Raw genomic sequence first — 18,867 nt, forward strand, 5'->3', positions numbered from 1 at the left:
TAAATTTCGTATAGGTTTGTTCCAAGGCCATATTGAATTGTCAAATTTCATCCATAGAACCATAACCTCAATAATATCTCTGTGTAAATCGTATAGGCGACGTTGCTCGATTTGTATGAAATATCACGTAAGCGACGTTGCTGTGGATGAAATTGTCGTTGTTCAGGTTGTCAAAGTTCGTGTTTACAGTTACTTGTTTACAGTTACAAACCTTTCACTTTATTCAAAACAAATTTTCAGAATAAGCAAAGCGAACTATGTTTTACATTTTCAAACACTCGTAAGTCCATCAGACCGATTATTGCGGATTATTGCTTACTATCGAAATTAGAATGCAACGAATAAACCGCTGAAGAACCTCTAAAAAAGTGTAAGTTTTCCATATTTTGAGGATATAACCAAGGTAAATATATTGTGGAGAGGTAATGCCATTCAGACGCGCAAAAATATTTTCGCTATCTCACAACAGATGGCCCGATTTTCTATTCCATTTTTTGCTTTCAAAGAAAGGATAAGATGGCGTTTGTATCGAACTTCCGTGCCACCGCACATCTGATTCGGTTATATATGGCATTACCTCTTCACTATATTTACCTTGAATATAACACCAACAATTCTAGCCAGGAGTAAAAATTGTGACCCAGGTAGAAGAAAAATAAATTATGTTCGGATAAATAACAGCACTGTCGAAAATTTACATCACTGCCACCACTGCTGCACGTCTGACACTTGTCGCAGTTGTCGTTTTTCTCACAAGGGGTCACTTAATATCATAAGTCACTCACACTTTTGACACCTGAAATCATTTTTACAAAAAGAGGGACGCATCAAATGGCCGTCACGATGCAATTGGAAAATATTGAAACCGCTCTTGTTTACGAGTATTTATTATCGAAAGACACATCTCTAGCAAAAGTTTTTGGAAGCAAATTTAAAGTGGTAAGTAGACCGGCGTTCACAATTCAGAAATTAGTCGATTATCGATGAAATAAAGTTGTCCAAAATGCTGCAGAGCACGTGTTATCCGTTTACAGCGTTTTAGCTGGTTGTAGATTTTTTGTGAAAAATAATATCAAAATCAATGGCCATTGGTCTGTAATGTGAAATTATGAGCTATCAAACATTTAATGTGATATCATATGCACATGCAGCACTGAAAACATACAATTCTTTGGTAAATTGTTGAAATTTATTTTTCTTCCAGCAAACCTTGTCAAAAGGATCGCCAAAATTGCGTGACATTTTATCAAAATACCCGAATGTTAACAAGATTCAAGTGAACGCTACTAATTCAAGTGATGACTCATCAGACGACAGTTCCGACGAAGAGGAAGTACCGAAGAAGTCGGTACCAGTAAAAAGTCCAGTGAAGCCAGTAGCGAATGGTAAATCTGCTGCAAAAAAATCCAAATCCTCAAGTGATGACAGCAGTTCAGATGAAGAAACACCACAGCCAAAAAAGCAGCCAGTTGTCGTACCAAAACCAGTTGCAACCAAACGGAAACATGAAAGTGACGACAGCTCGTCGTCAGACGATGATGTACCCAAAAAAAAATCGATCGTAAAACCACCTCTAAAGAAGGCAAAACAATCGAGCGAAAGCGATGATAGTTCCTCGGAAGAAGAAAAGAAACCAGCTCCGGTCGCTCAAAAACCAGCGGTTAAACAACCAGCAAAAAAAGCAGAATCTTCGAGCGAAGATAGTTCGTCTGAAGAAGAAACGAAATCCACTCCGGTCGTGAAAAAGCCAGCTGTGATTCCGAAGAAAGCTCAATCTTCAAGCGACGACGATTCGTCCGATGAAGAAGCATCAAAACCAACTTCACTTATCAAGAAGCCAACTCCGGTCGTGAAAAAAGCAGACTCTTCTAGTGATGACAGCTCGTCCGAGGAGGAGAAAACCGTCGTTCCAGTTGTGAAAAAACCAGCAATTTCAACACCGAAAGTAAAGAAGGCAGAGTCTTCCAGCGACGATAGTTCATCTGAAGAAGAGAAAAAGCCAGCTCAGGTCATCAAGAAAACAGCTCCAGTTACGAAGAAAGCAGAGTCTTCAAGCGACGACAGTTCTTCGGAGGAGGAGCAAAAACCAGCGCCGATTGTGAAGAAACCGGTTCCTACTGCAAAGAAAGCAGAGTCTTCCAGCGACGATAGTTCTTCAGAGGAAGAGCAAAAAGTAAGTCCGAAGAAACCCACGACTCCTGTGGCAAAAAAACCGGAATCTTCGAGCGAAGAAGATTCGTCAGATGATGACGATAAGCCAGCTGCAAAGACTCCAGCCAAAACACCATTGAAGACACCCACAAGAAAAGTGTCGAGTGATGATGATAGCAGTTCCGATGAAGACGACGAGCCTACAGTTAAAACTCCTGTAACAGTTAAGCCTTCAGCAAAGAAAGAATCGAGTGACGACAGCTCGAGCGAGGACGATGGCGATGATACAGTTCAACCGGTGGTCAAGAAGCCTGCACTCTACCCAAATTTTGTTAAGGTAAGGAAAGAAAACTATTGTTTTTCTCGAAAAACTCGACCTTTTCGACCACAGATTCAGTATGACTTCGCTAAGAGAATCAGGTTCAAATATTTGGATGTGTCTGGGGTGGTTACGCTTACTTTAAGTAGCGTCCATTGACCATCCAATTACAACATACCATTCCCTAATTTCTATTATTAACGTTCCGTCAAATGCAATCTCATCGGAAAAATTCTCTTAACTCAGAATTTTCCTTAATTCAGTTCCTACAATCGCTCATACCTTTTATCACAACAATGGTTTAATTTTCCATCCTCTCGATCGTAGTCAACATCAACTCCGAACCAATCCAATGGTAAGCCCGATACTCCAAAAATGAATGGTAACCATAAACTGAATAAGAGTGCTGGTAACACACCATTTCGCCGTGTTCGGGACGAAGAAGTTGAAATCGATGAGCGTGTCAAAAATATGTCTTTTGAAGCCAAGGTTAGTTCAAAACACCGTTTATGTAGCATAAACTTAGGTACGTAATTTTTAAGTGGTATGTGGTTGTAACGTATGGTTAAGTCACTTGATAGAAAGGAAAGAAGGGTAAAAATTGTGGTCATTAAGGTCGAAATATTAGATGTGAGATAATAGACATGTTTGAGGGAGGATGAATATTTCGTTATTATATTCATTAAACGTAGTTTGACTGTGTATACCAACAACAGTTGTTCCTTTTAGCACACATCCTCCCGGAATGTCTATTTTCTTTTCTTAAATTCAATTTCGTTTCAATGACAACATTTTTTATCCATCTTTCTTTTCTTACAAAAAATGAAAATGAAGAGCGGTGACGGACACAACAAATCTGGACAAGAAAGTAGCCCAGTAAAGCGAGGCGGTCGCGGTGGATTTGATGGTTCTCGAGGAGGAAGAGGTGGTCGTGGTGGCTTCGATAATTCACGTGGACGAGGAGGTCGTGGCGGATTCGATGGCTCTCGTGGTAGAGGCAGTCGTGGTGGATTGGGATTCACTGGTTCCCGTGGCGGGAATAATATGCGTGGCAGACAAAGCGGTGGCTTCCAAAAGTTTGGTAGTGGAAGTTCGACTAGTCGAGTCGGTGGCAGTACACCGAATAAGAAAACTAAATTCGAGGATTAAGTTTAACAGTTGCAAGTGGATGTATTTTAGTTATATTTAAACCTACCTCAAGACTTTAATTACATTTTACTTAAGCTACTAAAAATTGTACAAATGACGTGAGATGAAAGTTTTTAAGACTTTGTAGAATGCAGAAATTGTTCTGTTTGCTAACAATTTTTTTTAATTCAAAAATTTCGTAGAAAAATGCTCGTGGATCATTTGGTGAAAAGGCAAACAACGACCTGAAGCACACCCGAGGAAAACAGTTCAAACATGAAAAGACAAAGAAAAAACGAGGCAGTTATCGAGGTGGAGCAATTGATATGCGCGTCAATTCAATCAAATTCGATGACTAACTTGTTTTAAGTTTTCATTTATTTTTTTTTTATCATTTTTAACTTTTTCAATATTTTTTATTAATAAAGTTGCGCAAGGAATACACACAGATAAAATTATGTGAATGAGGAATGAATTTACAAATGGAATATAAAAATTATATTTTCTTTCAATAAAATAACTGGAAAGAAAGCACGACAAAAAATTCTTTTCATTTATTCACGACCAAATCGACACCATCTTTACATGTTCTCCCAATGACTGTTCAGTCTAGAAAAATTACTAGTAGAAGGAACAATTTAGTTTCTAACGCAGTACCTGGCCTATTATCTAAGAAATTTTGCTCAGATACAGCTCTATAGTGTAAAGGAATACCTACAGTTGGAGATATTTGATTTGCGTAGTAGTTGTTTTCACAAGCCTTTTTAGACGTTTTAGAATTTTTTCAATAAAATCAGATGCAGTGAAATTTCAGCATGAATTTGCTTCAGCTGTTCCTCAGCTGATCCACAAATACAATCAAACGGTTGATACGGTTTATACGGTTGAACTGAACCTGCAGCTAGTGGCAGTGGTAAAACCGTGTATAGACATATTACAGTTTTGATGGTATGTGTGAAACACAGATGAAGCAAATTTATGTTGCAATTTCTGGCTGAAAGGCTTGTAAAAAATCAGTCCATTAAAGAGGCATATCGTGGACCATTTTTTACTTAGAAAAATGTTTTACGTCGATCAAAAATAAAAATTTTGTATCCACAAAATTAAAAGACATGCGGTTCCTATCGGTCTCAAATAAAAATTGAAGTTACGAATACTTGAAGAGCTTTGTACCCAACACAATTGAGCCTTCAGTATTTCCAATTGGTAAATTTCATACTTTTAATTTACTTTGATCACATATCCGGTTGGTGTAAAGGAATCTCGCGCCGCGTCATTCACAATTACTCACAAAGTGACATTTTCCTTATACAAAATGTGTCAAAATGTGAATTATTGTGAATGACGCGGCGCGAGATTCCTAGCAACCATCCGGTTATATGAATTCATTGTTACGAATCCTAGTTTCATTAAAAAAAGAGTGAATCTTCTGTCTATTTGATAGATTGGATCGACTCAACATTTTTATTTAAACACCTGAATGAAAAAGTTTTTTAAACCATTCTATTTATCGCCTTAAAAGTGATTTTTGATTTTCGGGGTAGTAGAGTGAGGTTTGTATAGCCGGTATACTTATCGCTGTATGATTTTTATGCCTTGTATAAGGTGAAACCGTTAATATTAACTGGAGTTAATAGATGAATAAATATAGCGTTAAATTGGCTTTTGCATGTTGATGATCGAAGTCTCCATTCGTGTGAGGTATGCCTGAATAGGTAATCCCATGAAAAATGTGGGATAGTTAAGCTTTTTGAAATCGATCGATCGATTGCCTTTTTGTATGAGTAAAAAAGTCTGCTCCACAAAATATCAATCAATTTACCGTTCTTTTTTTAAATAATGTCATACTAGGTATTCATTTTTTAATTAATTGGATACGTGGTTTATACTTTTTAAATTGATTTTATTTCCTAGCTTTCGACTACCAACAGTAGTCTTCATCAGGGAATTGTGAAGTCTATTTTTTGACTGTATCGGTTACTGTGTTAGTGTGTGTTGTTATGTTCTTAATTGTATTCCTATTGGTTTCTGTGAGATGTCTTTGAATGTTGGTGTAATCTTTTTCCATTCATTGCTTAGGATTGTTCCTTTGTCGATATTCATTAGAGGACCGGAGTGTTGTTGGATGGCTAATCCTTCTTTGATTTTCCTCAGGTTGTGATCATTTTCTCGAACTAATAATTTCGAATTATTCCAATTGATTTTGTGTCCTTTGTTTCTAATTGTGTGTCTTGCAATCGCTGACTTGTTGTATTCGTATCTCCGGACGTTACCTTGATGATTTTCTAATCGATCAACTACCCTTTTTGATTCGCCAATGTATTTTTCATTGCACGAGTTGCATGGCACGGAATATACGCCAGCCGGTTGTTTGGTCTCTTTGTCTTTAATACTGTTGAGCATGCTTTGGACCTTTATGCCAGGTGTAAATGTGACCTTCCAATGTAGTCTGTTTCTGAGATAGCCTCCTACCTTATTAGATACGTTTCCTATGAAAGGTAATGGTACCCAATGTTCATCATTTTCTTTTTCCGTTTGTGAATTTTCAATTAATGTTTGATCGATCGTGCGCGTCTCTATGACTTCTGCATTACGTTGGTTAGTCGATAGAATTGTTTGTGGATCGTTTATGTTTCCAATTGATATATCATCGGTAAATTTTTGTCTCATTCGTGATATTCTTTGATTTATAAAATTTAGCGGATAATTGTTCTCTATTAAAATTTTCTTAATGTGGTTCAATTCGTCTTGTAAATGTAATTGACTGCAAATTTTGAAAGCACGAAAAACAAGTGAATCGATTACCGATATTTTCTGGGATTTGTGATGGAATGAGTTGTAATTTAGATATCTGTCCGTGTGTGTGTTCTTACGATATACTCTTGTTTCAAGAAAATTTCAAACAAACGTCAAACCAACTACGCAAAGTAGTTTTCGAAGTTATCTGTTATTTTCAAGAACTAACGAAAAGATCTGAGTAATATGGTCTTTATAGGAAAACGCTTGTTCAAAAAAATGAGGTAACAGATTAGAAATAAGTTTCTTGAAAATAGGTACTTAGGACAAACGAAGTAATTGATTCAATAGTATAAAACTGCTAATCTGTTTGTCGTCTGTAGAAGATTAAAGCCATTTGTCATTGCTATACAAAAATATTTTACCTATTCAATACGTATGATTCTAAGCTTCTGAGGCTATACTCTAAACCACATTTTACAGGCGAGAGATTCATAAATGGTCTTAGTTACGAAAAACAAGAAAAACAAGAAACTGTAGCTATAGAGTTTCATTATGGTTTTTGTTGTTCGATTTATTTACTATATCACAACATTTTTTGGCTCATTTCAAAATCGCTGTTGTACTACATCGGTAATGGCAATATGGAAATGGTCATGCGCCAGATTTTCTTTATATTTTCCATTCACTTTTTGTGTGGAACCGCGCGACGTCAGTATATCAATATACTGCTGAACAAACGGGTCGTGCAGTCGACATAGACTTTCTGTCTTTATGATTTTGGTGTTTTTGTCTAAATATTCAAATGTTTATTGCAATCGATCTGTCTATGCACTATAACCTCGTGGAAAAATAATAATAATACAACTTTCACGGGTGCAGATAGTAAAATCGAAAAGCTAAAGGAAATTAAGTGTTATTTTGGAAAATCGAGTGTAAAATTGAACATGGAATCGATTTTTCATTAAATTATCTTTAATCGAATCTTTCGCTTCATCTCAAATGTTTTCGTTCGTCTATTTATAATACTGGAGTGATGAGCAATCATTTAAAATAAACATTTCAATGAAGTTCAGCATCGTTCGGATTTTTCTGAATTTTTATTGGAAACTTAACTGGATGCAAATTTAGAGCAATTTTTGTTTGATTTTTTTGAAAGTATTAAACCTTTTCACATCGTGCACATATATGATGCACATTGAAAACCAAGGTTAGAGGAAAGCTACACTAATTACCCAGCAATTGCTTGCAGCTCATGCAAACTACCGGAACTGGTTGCAAAGAGAAAAAGAAAATTTCCATTAAACCAACCAAATAAAAATTGTTAAAAACGCGATCTACAATGTTGAATGTACTGGACGTAGACCATTTTGCCATAAGTGCCATAGTAACGGTCTTTATGCAAATCATATTTTTCATAATTGCTGCAACCTTTAAACTAGACAAATTAACCGATTTCGCTGGTGGAGCTAATTTTATAATTGTGGCTCTACTCACATTTTTCTTAGGACAAATTAATCGCACCGTTAAGGTATACATAATTTGCATTTAATTTAAACCATATACCATTTATTTCGTGCAATGGTGCACAATATGTATAGGCTTACGATACTCGTCAATTACTCATTACATTTCTGGTATGCCTGTGGGGTGCTCGTCTCTCTGCCTATTTACTATACCGTATCGTGAAAATTGGTAGAGACAAACAATTTGAAGACAACAAACGAAATGTGATCAGATTTGCAGTTTTTTGGACATTCCAGGTATGTAACTGAGCTTAGAATCCGCCATCTGTTATCGGAAATGAAGGCTAATATATGCAACGGGCTAGAGTTCTCTTATATAGTAAAGCATTGTTACGTCTAATGAATCAGTATCTTTCCATTTTCAACAAAAGAAGGAATAGATTTAACAATAATGTGTCGTTACAGTTGCCATTTCTGAGAGGAAACAAAAAATGTTAAACATCTAGTCTTCGGAAGGAAAAGTTATCTTTTTCTGGAATTTTTCCGTAGTTTCCAAATTCTAACGAAACTATCTCTGTTTCATTTAGGCTGTTTGGGTATTTATTGTGTCGCTACCAGTTATTATAACCAATTCACCTCGCAACTCCATAAGCCGTGGTGCACCGAAAACATGGACCACTCTCGATTCGACCGGACTGGGAATGTTCCTCGTTGGATTACTGTGCGAAACATATGCCGATCTGCAAAAGTTTTCATTTCGGCAAGATCCCAACAATCAGGGAAAATTCTGTAACGATGGTATAATTCACATACAGGACAAACATTCAGGAATAATAGAACTAAAAATTGCGATTTGTCTTCCATCGAAATTTAGGTTTGTGGAGTGTGTCTAGACATCCTAATTACTTCGGAGAAATTGTCATTTGGTGGGGAATATTTGTGATTTCATTGAATGTGATCGACGGCATCGAATGGGTTGCTATTATGTCACCGATATTCACATCACTGATTATACTATTCCTATCTGGTATCCCGTTGCGTGAACGAGCATCCGACGAAAAATATCAACAGTAAGCGATCCTCCGAAACTTAATTGCATTTCTGCTCTAACATTTCTTTCAATAGTAACATTAATTATCGAAAATATAAATCGTCAACATCACCACTGATCCCGATACCCCCAGCTATTTACATGGAAGTACCTCGTGCATTGAAATTCATTTTGTGCTGTGAATTTCCGTTGTACGACACCTTTGATTTGCAGCAGGAAAATGTCAGTCCATACACCATGTCAATGGCACATTCTCATTCCCACATGAATACATAACAATCAGCCATGGCTGGACCCAGCAATTCAGGTAAAATGGGATATGCTACAACTCCGCACGACGACGAAGTCATTCGAAAGGAGATTGGTGTTGGCCTAATAGGTGGAGGTAGTGGGACAGTAACGACGATATTGTGATCTGATTCAATAAACAAGTCTACTAAGTCTGCCATGTACACAGTTGCAAAAATAACAAAAATATTTGTCAATCCAATCATTTCAATTTAGCAATAAGTTCAATTTAGATGGTTTAATTGATAAAAAAAATCTCCGAAACGAATAACGATTTCATTTTAACGGTTTTTTCCTGAATTTTGTTTCAGAGAAGTTTCTCTTAATTGGACCATGTCGAGGAATTTCGTGGATTTTCGAAAATTTTCCTCAAAAATATAATGACACCTTCTCGAAAGCTTTTCTTGTTGTGTAACTTGTAATTCGGACATTCAAAACGACACTAAATAATTTCGGACTGTGTTTACCTCTCAAAATTATGTAAATAATTCACAAATTTCAAAAGTTAGTGATCGACCGGTTATTTTCAAGACAATATGGGAAAACTGATGAAGTAACAGTATTTTGCATAACAAGGAACACGAGGGTTGCCTTTTATATTTCTGGCCTAGAGCACTTCTAGCGTTATCTTATGCTAGGTACTGTGCAAGCAGACAACGTAGGACCTTTGTAGGGCAAACTACCACAATGACAACAAAAAAGTGTCTTTCGTCTAGTCACAGGAGCCCTTCTCCCATAGGCCCTCGCAAATTTTCTTACGAACCAAGGGAGACTACGTCAATACCACTCCAAACACCAACATTCGAAGATCTACCACGATCCATGTCCCAATGGTGGCAATATGAAAATTTGAACCGAGGTTCCCATAGAAGAGGACGTATGATATTAGGGCTTTTGTGATTAGACCAAATAAAATTTTATTGTTCTCTTTGGGATAGTTTCTCTTAGAAAGGTCCAAAGTTATCTGCCAGTAAAGTCGCTAGCATCAAAAAGCACTAAAAAACCCGATGCTACACATTTTTCCCAAAATTTCCAATCAAGTGAAGACCTCTGTCAGAAGGGCTCCTGTGACTAGACCGAAGAACATCTCATGGCTCTCATAAATGCAGTTCTTCCTGAAAAGATCCAAAGTTATCTGCAATCATATGAAAACACTAGAAGTGCCATAGGCCAGAAATATAAAAGGCAACCCTCGTATAAAGATAAAAAGTAGAGTGTTTGTCTGAATTTTGATCCGAGGCGTAGTCGAGGTCAATAAACACACGAAAACAAGACTTTTCATTTTCATCCCGAGTTATGTAATGGATTTTATTATTCATACTGTTTTGCCCACGTAAAAATTCCAATTTCGTATTTAAGTTGTTACTGTCGTTCCTCTCCGTTTTTCTGAGTTCTCCCATTTCGTAGAGTATTTCAAATTGCAAGTGATAGAAATCAGAGAAACCAAGAACGAAAGTGGAATTTTTTACGTGTGCAAAACAGTAAGATAGGTTAACAGTTATAGTGACCTAAGCGTCTGATTGTTGTACTATTCATTACCGAATAAAGTGTCACTAGTCCACAGAATTTCATCGACAAGACCACCTGGAAGTAAATTAATGTTAAGTTCCTATTTACTTTAAGCGTATACCAATTTAGTTGAACATTTTGCTCAAATAAAATGTATGTTTCAGTATTATGATTATGGGATAGGAAAACGTTCATCGTAAGGTTGCGATTTTCGAATTATGTGGTAATTGAAAATCAAACTGTCTTTTCTTTTGAATAGCTTTTTTTAAGCCATTGTATTTTAAAGTTAAAGCCAATTTGATTTTTCCATAAAAAGACTTCATCGAAGCTCTTGAAAAAATACTTTGTTAGTGATAGTATTATACTTCGCGGTATTCTTGTCATATAAATCTCACAGGTCGCGTTCAAAATTCTTTACTTTTTAGTGAAAAAAATACAATTACGTCTATAGCTCAAAAGATTGCCATTTATCATCCATATTTAAGGGTTTAACGGAGAAAATAATTTAATTATAGAAAGCTCAAAAATGTCTTTCCAAAATTGACGTGGCTGAGGTAATGAGCTTGTTATAAGAAGATCAAAATTTCTCAACTTATAATTTCACGCAACCACTATTGCTATTCGGCAAAGTGATGTTTGTTGGATGTTACCACATCACCCCTCTCCGTATACTTTTGCCAATTCTATAGTTTTTCATTGCGTGGACACATTCCGATTTGCTCATTGAACAAATAGTGAATGCAGAACTAAAAGATATAATACATTGGAATGAAATAAAACTTCAAAATCATTTAAATTAAACATCCAAATCAGAATTAAGTCCGAGTTTAAGTCACTTCTCTTCGTTGTATTGTGCTTTGCTAACTTGTTGGAAATAAGAATTGTAGGGATTTCGATGCAATTCACAATTCTAATCCTCATTCGTTGATTATTCTCTGTTGTAACACATTAAACCAATTACATATCCGAACAAAATACTAACAATGAATACCTTTTAAAAACGGCTAGTCATCTGTAATAAAACAACGGCAACAAAAATAAGCAATAAGCTCTGGTTTGTGTTCAATTTTATAACAAAATGTATGTCAGAAACTAATGAAGTCTTTAACATATATATCATGAGAAGTAGCAGATTTAGTGATTATTTTGTGATATACTTGCCGTTTGTAAAAGGATATTAATTTATGTATTAGTTGCCAGTGCCAATAACTATAATTAAATAATTGTATAGTTTGTAATAATTCATAGATGAACAAAATGTTAATAAATGAGTCAAGCAACAGTCGAAACTTCAGAACATATGAATAAAACTAAGTATCAAATTATAATCAACAATTTTTAGCATTAAAGACTTCCGATGTAAAAAATGAAAAATTTTAATAAAAATAGTCTTAGCATTTCCACTTTATTCAGATTACTGTACCGATATTATATATTAATGAACGAAATTACTTCGATAGTATCAAAAATATAGCACACAACAGTATAACATAATTTAAATACTCACATCGGTGGATAAAAAATAAATAAAAAAAATCTTTGAAGACTTATAAATTATTATAGATAAATGAAAGTAGTAATTTAAGAATCCCTGTTGATATATTCAAAATAAATTATATTAAAGTTAAAAGGTCTTGCATGTTTTCTATGGGTCCGTAAATCATCTGCCCACACATTCCCGTGTAAAACGCCTCCCAAAATTCAATCCACGCGTTTAGTGGTATGGTTTGTAGCGCTGCATAAAAAAGCGGTCGAATCCGATATTTTGAATTTTTGTATGGGAATTCACATTCAAACGTTGATATCTCCCATATTTTTGAATAATAATAGCCAGATTTTGCTAGGTTTGCATCTTTTATGGAGTTTTATTGATTGGCATACTCATTTGTGTGAAATGTTGTGTAAAAATTTGTTTCTAACTAATTCACACAAATGAGTATGTTAATCGATAAAACTCCATAAAAGATGCAAACCTAGCAAAATCTGGCTCTTATTCTTCAAAAACAACGGAAATATCAACGTTTGAATGTGATTTCCCACACAAAAATTTGAAATATCGGTTTCGACCGCTTTTTTATGCAGCGCTACTGCGCTACAAACCATACCACTAAATGCGTGGATTGCGTTTTCATCCGAAAGGATCTACACAATATTTTGTCTATTGTATCGATCACAAATAGAATACCTTGTCAAGCCGGGTGGACGTCGGAATTGTGGATAATATAGAAGACGCGTTCGCGTGTTGAATGGCTAACGAAATGTGCTGAACCAAATAAACGTGGGACGGATTGTATTAGTTTACAAAAGAAGGTTTTACTTTAGAGTGTCTTGGGAGACCATCTAAAACCACACAGAAAAATATTTTGCGTGCCAGCTAAGCGAAAATCCTTTTTTGTCCACTATGAAGCGTTGTGAAAATAGGGTTTTTCTTAGCAGAGGATAAGTGAAACGATGTGAACTTGGTGGTTGTACAAACAGAAGTAAAACATTTATTCAATACTAATTGGTAATAGTACAGCCTTTACAACTACACCTACATCAGGTGGTCCTATTACGCTAATAGTCCAGTTGTCTATGCAATATATTTACAACACCCTCACTTGTTGAGATTTTAAATTAATGAATAACTTAAATATTTATTGAAATATATTGAAACAAATTCACTAAATTTAAATCATCAAACAAATAAAAATCATAAAAAAAAACTTCAGAAAAAAAACAGAATAAAAAAAAATTAATTTCACATTTCAACACAAACTTAAATCATTACATAATCAAGTCATTCGTTTCCATTCGATTTTAACTGAAAAACCCGTTGCATATGAACCAATACGTGTATCCAACAACTATATGATTACCTGGACGCTCCTCGTTTGATGCAATTTTCGGTTTTTTTCACACTGAAACGAATTCGCTGATATGTCGAATTCCACGACGTTGTGTTTGACTAACTCGCAATTTCGCAATATTGACATTATCTTTCAGATCCTTGGTTGATGTCTCACTGTTGATACATATGCCAATTTCTAACTTATCTGCAGCTCTACACCAACCATCGTCGCAATCAAAGACGCCATTTCTCCGATTTGATATACAAAACATCAACTGATCGAATACTTCCCTTCTTTGATTTGATGATTCTTCCTTAAGCGCAAATGTACCACGAATTGCCTTGATTGAATTGCAGATAAATATTGCCAACACGTTGAAAATCCCTTCTTTGACCAATGCCCAGAAAGTGGGCCAATGGACCCAATTGACCAATGCGAATAATTTCATTGACACCGTCCATTTTGCGATTCGATCTTACAACATTGCAGCTAACAACATTTCCAAACGGTATCTCGGCGACACCCCCCATGTTGCATGCATTGTTGTCGTACCGACTGGATTCGTCTTGTTTGTATTGAAGCCAGTCAAATGTCCCGTTGTTCCCAGTGACCCTCACTGAAACCAATCCATGTACAAATTCGTGCCAATCTATTGTACACATCGACATAGGACTCATTTGACTTTCTCTCACGTTTGCCATACTATCGAGCCATAGACCAATTCCCAAACGATAAGATAGTTTACTGCAACCATTGGCACAATCAAAGACGCCATTTCTCCGGTAATACGTTCGACCGAATACTTTCTCCATTCCTTCTCCAACGTACCAGTGAACGAAAGCCCGCTTTCGAAACATCAGATCGAACTTTTCGTTCAGTCGACTGAATGCCTCCACCACAGCCGTTGTGTTCGCCAACATACAAACCGCACGAGAACTTTCAGCTAGTTCGGTGCCCGGAATCGCTCTCACCCGTTTGTCATTGATGCCAATTTTGAAGCCGGTCGGACACCAATCCACAAATGAAATGTGTCGCTTCGACTTCAGACTAGCAATCACTGCATTCACGTCTTTGGGCACAACATCGCCGCGATATAACATGCAACAGGCCATGTACTTGCCTCTGGCTGGATCACATTTGACCATCAAATTGGAACGATCGAAACAGGCATTCGAAACTTCGACGACCGATGTTTGTTCGTGTAACGCCTTTTGTAAGCTGTGCAACGGTGCGTATGACACTACCGGAAAGTGGACGCGTGGATACGGAACCAAATTCGTTTGGAATTCGTTGAGATCGACATTCATGCAACCGGAAAACCGAAGTGAAGCAGTGGTCGATGATACAACTTGAGCAATGATGCGATTTAAGTTCTCGTAGCCGGGTTGGTCGATGCCGATTTTCGTTTTACAAATATCGAATATTGCCTCGTTATCGAACATGAATGCCACATCTGAATGTTCTAGTGTCCCATGGGCCGTCAACACCGAATTGTATGGCTCCACAACGGCTGTTGATACTCTGGGCGACGGATAAATGCAAAATTCCAGTTTACTCTTCTTCGGAAATTCCATTGCTAAGCGTTCCATCAATAGCGTTGTGAAACCGGAACCAGTACCTCCACCATACGAATGGTAAATCAGAAAGCCCTGTAAGCCTTTGCACTGTTCGGCCATTTTGTGCACCTGCTCTAAAACATTATCGATCATCTCTTTGCCGATGGTGTAATGGCCACGCGCATAGTTGTTCGCAGCATCCTCTTTTCCACTCAATAGCGTGTACGGACGAAACAGTGTCCTTAATGGACCATGTCTTATCCCATCAATCACCGATGGTTCCAAGTCAACGAAAACACTGTTCGGGACATATCTACCGGCAGATGTTTCCATGAAGAATGTGGACGTATTTTCGTCGATCACTGGTTGGTCTTGTAGACTGCCGTCCATATTGATTCCGTGTTCGAGACAGAACAATTCCCAGCTGGATGTGCCCATTTGGGCTCCGGCTTGTCCAACATAAATTGAGATTATTTCACGCATTTTCAATTCGATGAAATAAAATTTTGAAAATTAAAAAAGGAAAAAACGCAGTCAAATTCACACACAAGTCGACGAGTACAAAGACGAAATCGAAAAAAAAAATCATCGTTAATAAAAATAAAAAACATTAAAAATTTAATGAAAAAAAACTCGTCTGCCACTTGAACACATACGCACCACTGGATGAGCTTAATCGCGATTGATTCTTTCATTTCAGTCGACAAACCACTTAGAATCCCTCTCAATTCGAACTCGCACAAATCCATGATGCAACGCTGTCGATTCTTTCGAGGTGCCAATGATCATGGCCATTCTCTCAAAGAGTTTACTTCCGCCTTTTCCACAAGGTATAACGGACTCCGAAACAATTTTCCACGCACTATTTTCGTCCAAGATACCAAATCCAGCGATGTATTTGCCTTACGAATGAAATAGTCTCCGCGCTTTATGAAAATGTATTCCACACTTTTCTCTTCGTCGACACAAAGGTCTTGAATCCTGATTTTCCACGATCTTTCACGCTTTACGAAAACACATCGATAATCCTTTGTACCGTTCTAACAACCGTTGTCATCAGCTTCCCGAAAATTCTCAATTTGCACCAAAAACCGGTCGATGCCTTTGTTCTCGAACACGCAACGACCTTGATGAATGAATTGCGCCAAACACGTGTGTAGAATTTTCTTGATGATGAAACCAACGATTTTCAGTTATTTTCACGACCAAACAACAAAACGCTTCCAGTTATTTTAACGACCAAACGATGATGCAATTTCACACCAATTCGTGTAACATACAAAATCAGTTGATCTATTCCAGTTGTTTCCATGACCAAACAACCAAAGCGATTCCAGTTATTTTCACGACCAAACAACCAAACGATGATGCAATGCCGTGCCAAAATGTTAGCTAAAATTCTCAGTACTATTCCACGTAATAGTCCTGTGGTAACTCGTCAACACTCGCCAACACTCGACAACATATCAATTCATCACAGTATGCCAATCAAATGATTCCAGACATAGTAGACATTGTATCCCCTATATATACGGTGTATTTGTTAGACTAAGATTCATTCAAATATATGGATTCAAACTGAAAGCATCTTGCCTTTTCGTTCCCCATATAATTGGTGACCCCGACTCTGAATACAAAGTCAATATCAAGCTATACGCTTCGATATATTAATTGCTAACAAGCAACTGTTTAAAATAAATTGTTAGCAATAACAAGAATAAATTCGATTGAGTTCTACCGTCCAAATAATTAAATTTATTTGTGAGAACAAAATCAATAAACACAAAGTTTCCTTTGTCTCATCTAAAAAATATTTTGCAAAATAAAATTTTTTGCATAATCTACGATGAGTGATACAGAAGAAATTATAGTTGAACAACCCGCCAATGAAACAGACGGCGCAAGAAATGTTGTTCATGCCAATAACAACGACGGCACAATTCGATCTGTCCAGTTAAAATTACCACCTTTCTGGAAAGCAAAACCAGAAATATGGTTTATGCAGATCGAAGCTCAATTTGCGACAAATGCTATAAGAGCCGACACATCCAAATACAATCATCTGGTTGGAAAATTAGACACCGATATCCTTGACAAAGTCAGTGATATTGTAATGAACCCACCAGACAATGATAAGTATTTAACTCTTAAAAATCGGTTGATCAAAGAATTTTCAGTCTCTGACCGTAAAAAACTAAAACATCTTTTCGACAATAATTCAATTAATGAAGCGTGCAAACCTTCAGAATTATTACGAAAAATGAAAGACAACACTTGTAACAAAGTCTCCGATGACTTATTACAAGAATTATGGTTTAACCGACTACCACAAAACATCCAAAGCATTTTGTCGTATAGTTCCGAACCATTGGAACAACTAAGTCTCATGGCCGACAAAATTTACGAAACCATGGATTTAGATAAAATACAGACTTTTACCAAACAACAACCAGTCAATGACTGCGATCTAGCACAACAGTTCTGCAAACTGGAAGACAAAATTGATTCTTTACAAAAAGAAATCAATAAGTCTAACTCCCGCATCAGATCTGATTCGCGAAATCGTAATAAGTCTAAATCTCCTAACCGAGATAAACAATCTCCTAGCGGATTTTGTAAAAGTCATTTAGACTACGGTAAACGGTCGTGGCGTTGCACACCACCTTGTTCTTATCCAGACAAGAGCAATATAAAAAAACGCAACCCAAAAAACTAAACAGCCAGTCAAACCAAGCGCAATTTGACGAAGGCAAAGACATAAGTCGCTTATACATTCAAGAAAAGAATACTGGAAATACTTTCTTAATTGACACTGGTGCCGACATATCAGTCATTCCACCAAGTTATAAAGAAAGAAGCCATGCTCCATGTCAATTCCAACTTCATGCAGCTAATGGTACTCCTATTAAGACTTATGGGAGCAAATCGGTCACTATTAATTTAGGCCTAAAAAGAAATATAAGATGGATTTTTATAATTGCAGACGTGCAACAACCCATCATTGGAGCTGACCTACTCCAAAAATTCGACTTACTCGTCGATATTAAAAACAACAGACTAATTGACAGTAAAACTTCAATTTCTTCTATCGGAACAACCGTTGGTACACGAAAAAATAAAAATTCGATTAAAACCATATCGAACATTTCAGTTTACTATCAATTAGTCAACGAATTTCCAGATATTCTTGACTTGACAAAATTTAAATCAAAAGTGAAACAGCACAATGTTAAACATCACATCGTTACCAAATGTGCCCCACTTTTTGCAAAAGCTCGAAGATTACATCCCTCTAAGCTTCCAATAGCTAAAAAAGAAATCGACGATATGCTTAAACTCGGTATATGTCGCCCCTCAGACAGCCCCTGGGCAACACCATTACTGATAAAAGAAAAACCATCAGGTGGTTTTAGACCATGTGGCGATTACCGACGTTTAAATGCTGCAACGCAACCAGATCGATATCCAGTTCCAAACATCCAAGAATTTAACTATTTCTTGCATGGAAAAAAGATTTTCAGCGTTGTCGATTTAGTCAGAGCTTATAACCAAATACCCGTTCACGAAGACGACATACAAAAGACGGCAATCATAACACCGTTTGGTTTATTTGAATTTCCATTCATGACTTTCGGTCTATGCAATGCCGGTCAGACGTTCCAACGTTTTATGAACGAAGTCCTCAAAGAATTAGACTTCTGTTTCGTCTACCTTGACGATATTCTAATTGCTTCCGAAAATGAAGAAGAACACAAAAAACATCTCAAAATACTTTTTGCTCGCCTCAACGACTACGGCGTAGTTATTAACTTGCAAAAATGTGTTTTCGGAC

General features: G+C 36.7%; 3 protein-coding genes across 6 annotated transcripts; 2 read left to right on the top strand and 1 right to left on the bottom strand.

Annotated features, from left to right (window-relative positions):
• Positions 1 to 755: 755 nt before the first annotated feature.
• On the top strand, positions 756 to 4,083 carry LOC119080697 (nucleolar protein dao-5). 4 transcript variants are annotated; one of them, XM_037189147.1, is made up of 5 exons: positions 756 to 939; positions 1,205 to 1,858; positions 2,000 to 2,488; positions 2,798 to 2,959; positions 3,305 to 4,083. In XM_037189147.1, the coding sequence occupies exons 1-5, from the start codon at positions 832 to 834 to the stop codon at positions 3,617 to 3,619; spliced, it is 1,728 nt and encodes a 575-aa protein (XP_037045042.1). In that variant the 5' UTR covers positions 756 to 831; the 3' UTR covers positions 3,620 to 4,083. The 4 variants fall into 4 exon arrangements, with proteins under 4 accessions (XP_037045042.1, XP_037045041.1, XP_037045045.1 ...); XM_037189146.1 differs by having other exon boundaries at positions 757 to 939; positions 1,205 to 2,488; XM_037189149.1 differs by having other exon boundaries at positions 760 to 939; positions 1,205 to 2,488; positions 3,802 to 4,083.
• Positions 4,084 to 7,038: 2,955 nt separating this feature from the next.
• LOC119080760 lies at positions 7,039 to 11,767 on the top strand. The gene is made up of 5 exons (XM_037189321.1): positions 7,039 to 7,865; positions 7,936 to 8,097; positions 8,388 to 8,598; positions 8,675 to 8,870; positions 8,926 to 11,767. The coding sequence occupies exons 1-5, from the start codon at positions 7,677 to 7,679 to the stop codon at positions 9,125 to 9,127; spliced, it is 960 nt and encodes a 319-aa protein (XP_037045216.1). The 5' UTR covers positions 7,039 to 7,676; the 3' UTR covers positions 9,128 to 11,767.
• A 2,026-nt stretch (positions 11,768 to 13,793) lies between these two features.
• Positions 13,794 to 15,614, bottom strand: LOC119081121 (tubulin alpha chain-like). The gene has a single exon (XM_037189865.1). The coding sequence runs from the start codon at positions 15,516 to 15,518 to the stop codon at positions 13,794 to 13,796; it is 1,725 nt and encodes a 574-aa protein (XP_037045760.1). The 5' UTR covers positions 15,519 to 15,614.
• Positions 15,615 to 18,867: the final 3,253 nt, after the last annotated feature.

Source organism: Bradysia coprophila, unplaced genomic scaffold (assembly GCF_014529535.1).
Source record: "Bradysia coprophila strain Holo2 unplaced genomic scaffold, BU_Bcop_v1 contig_350, whole genome shotgun sequence".
In the NCBI taxonomy this organism is placed as follows: domain Eukaryota; kingdom Metazoa; phylum Arthropoda; class Insecta; order Diptera; family Sciaridae; genus Bradysia; species Bradysia coprophila.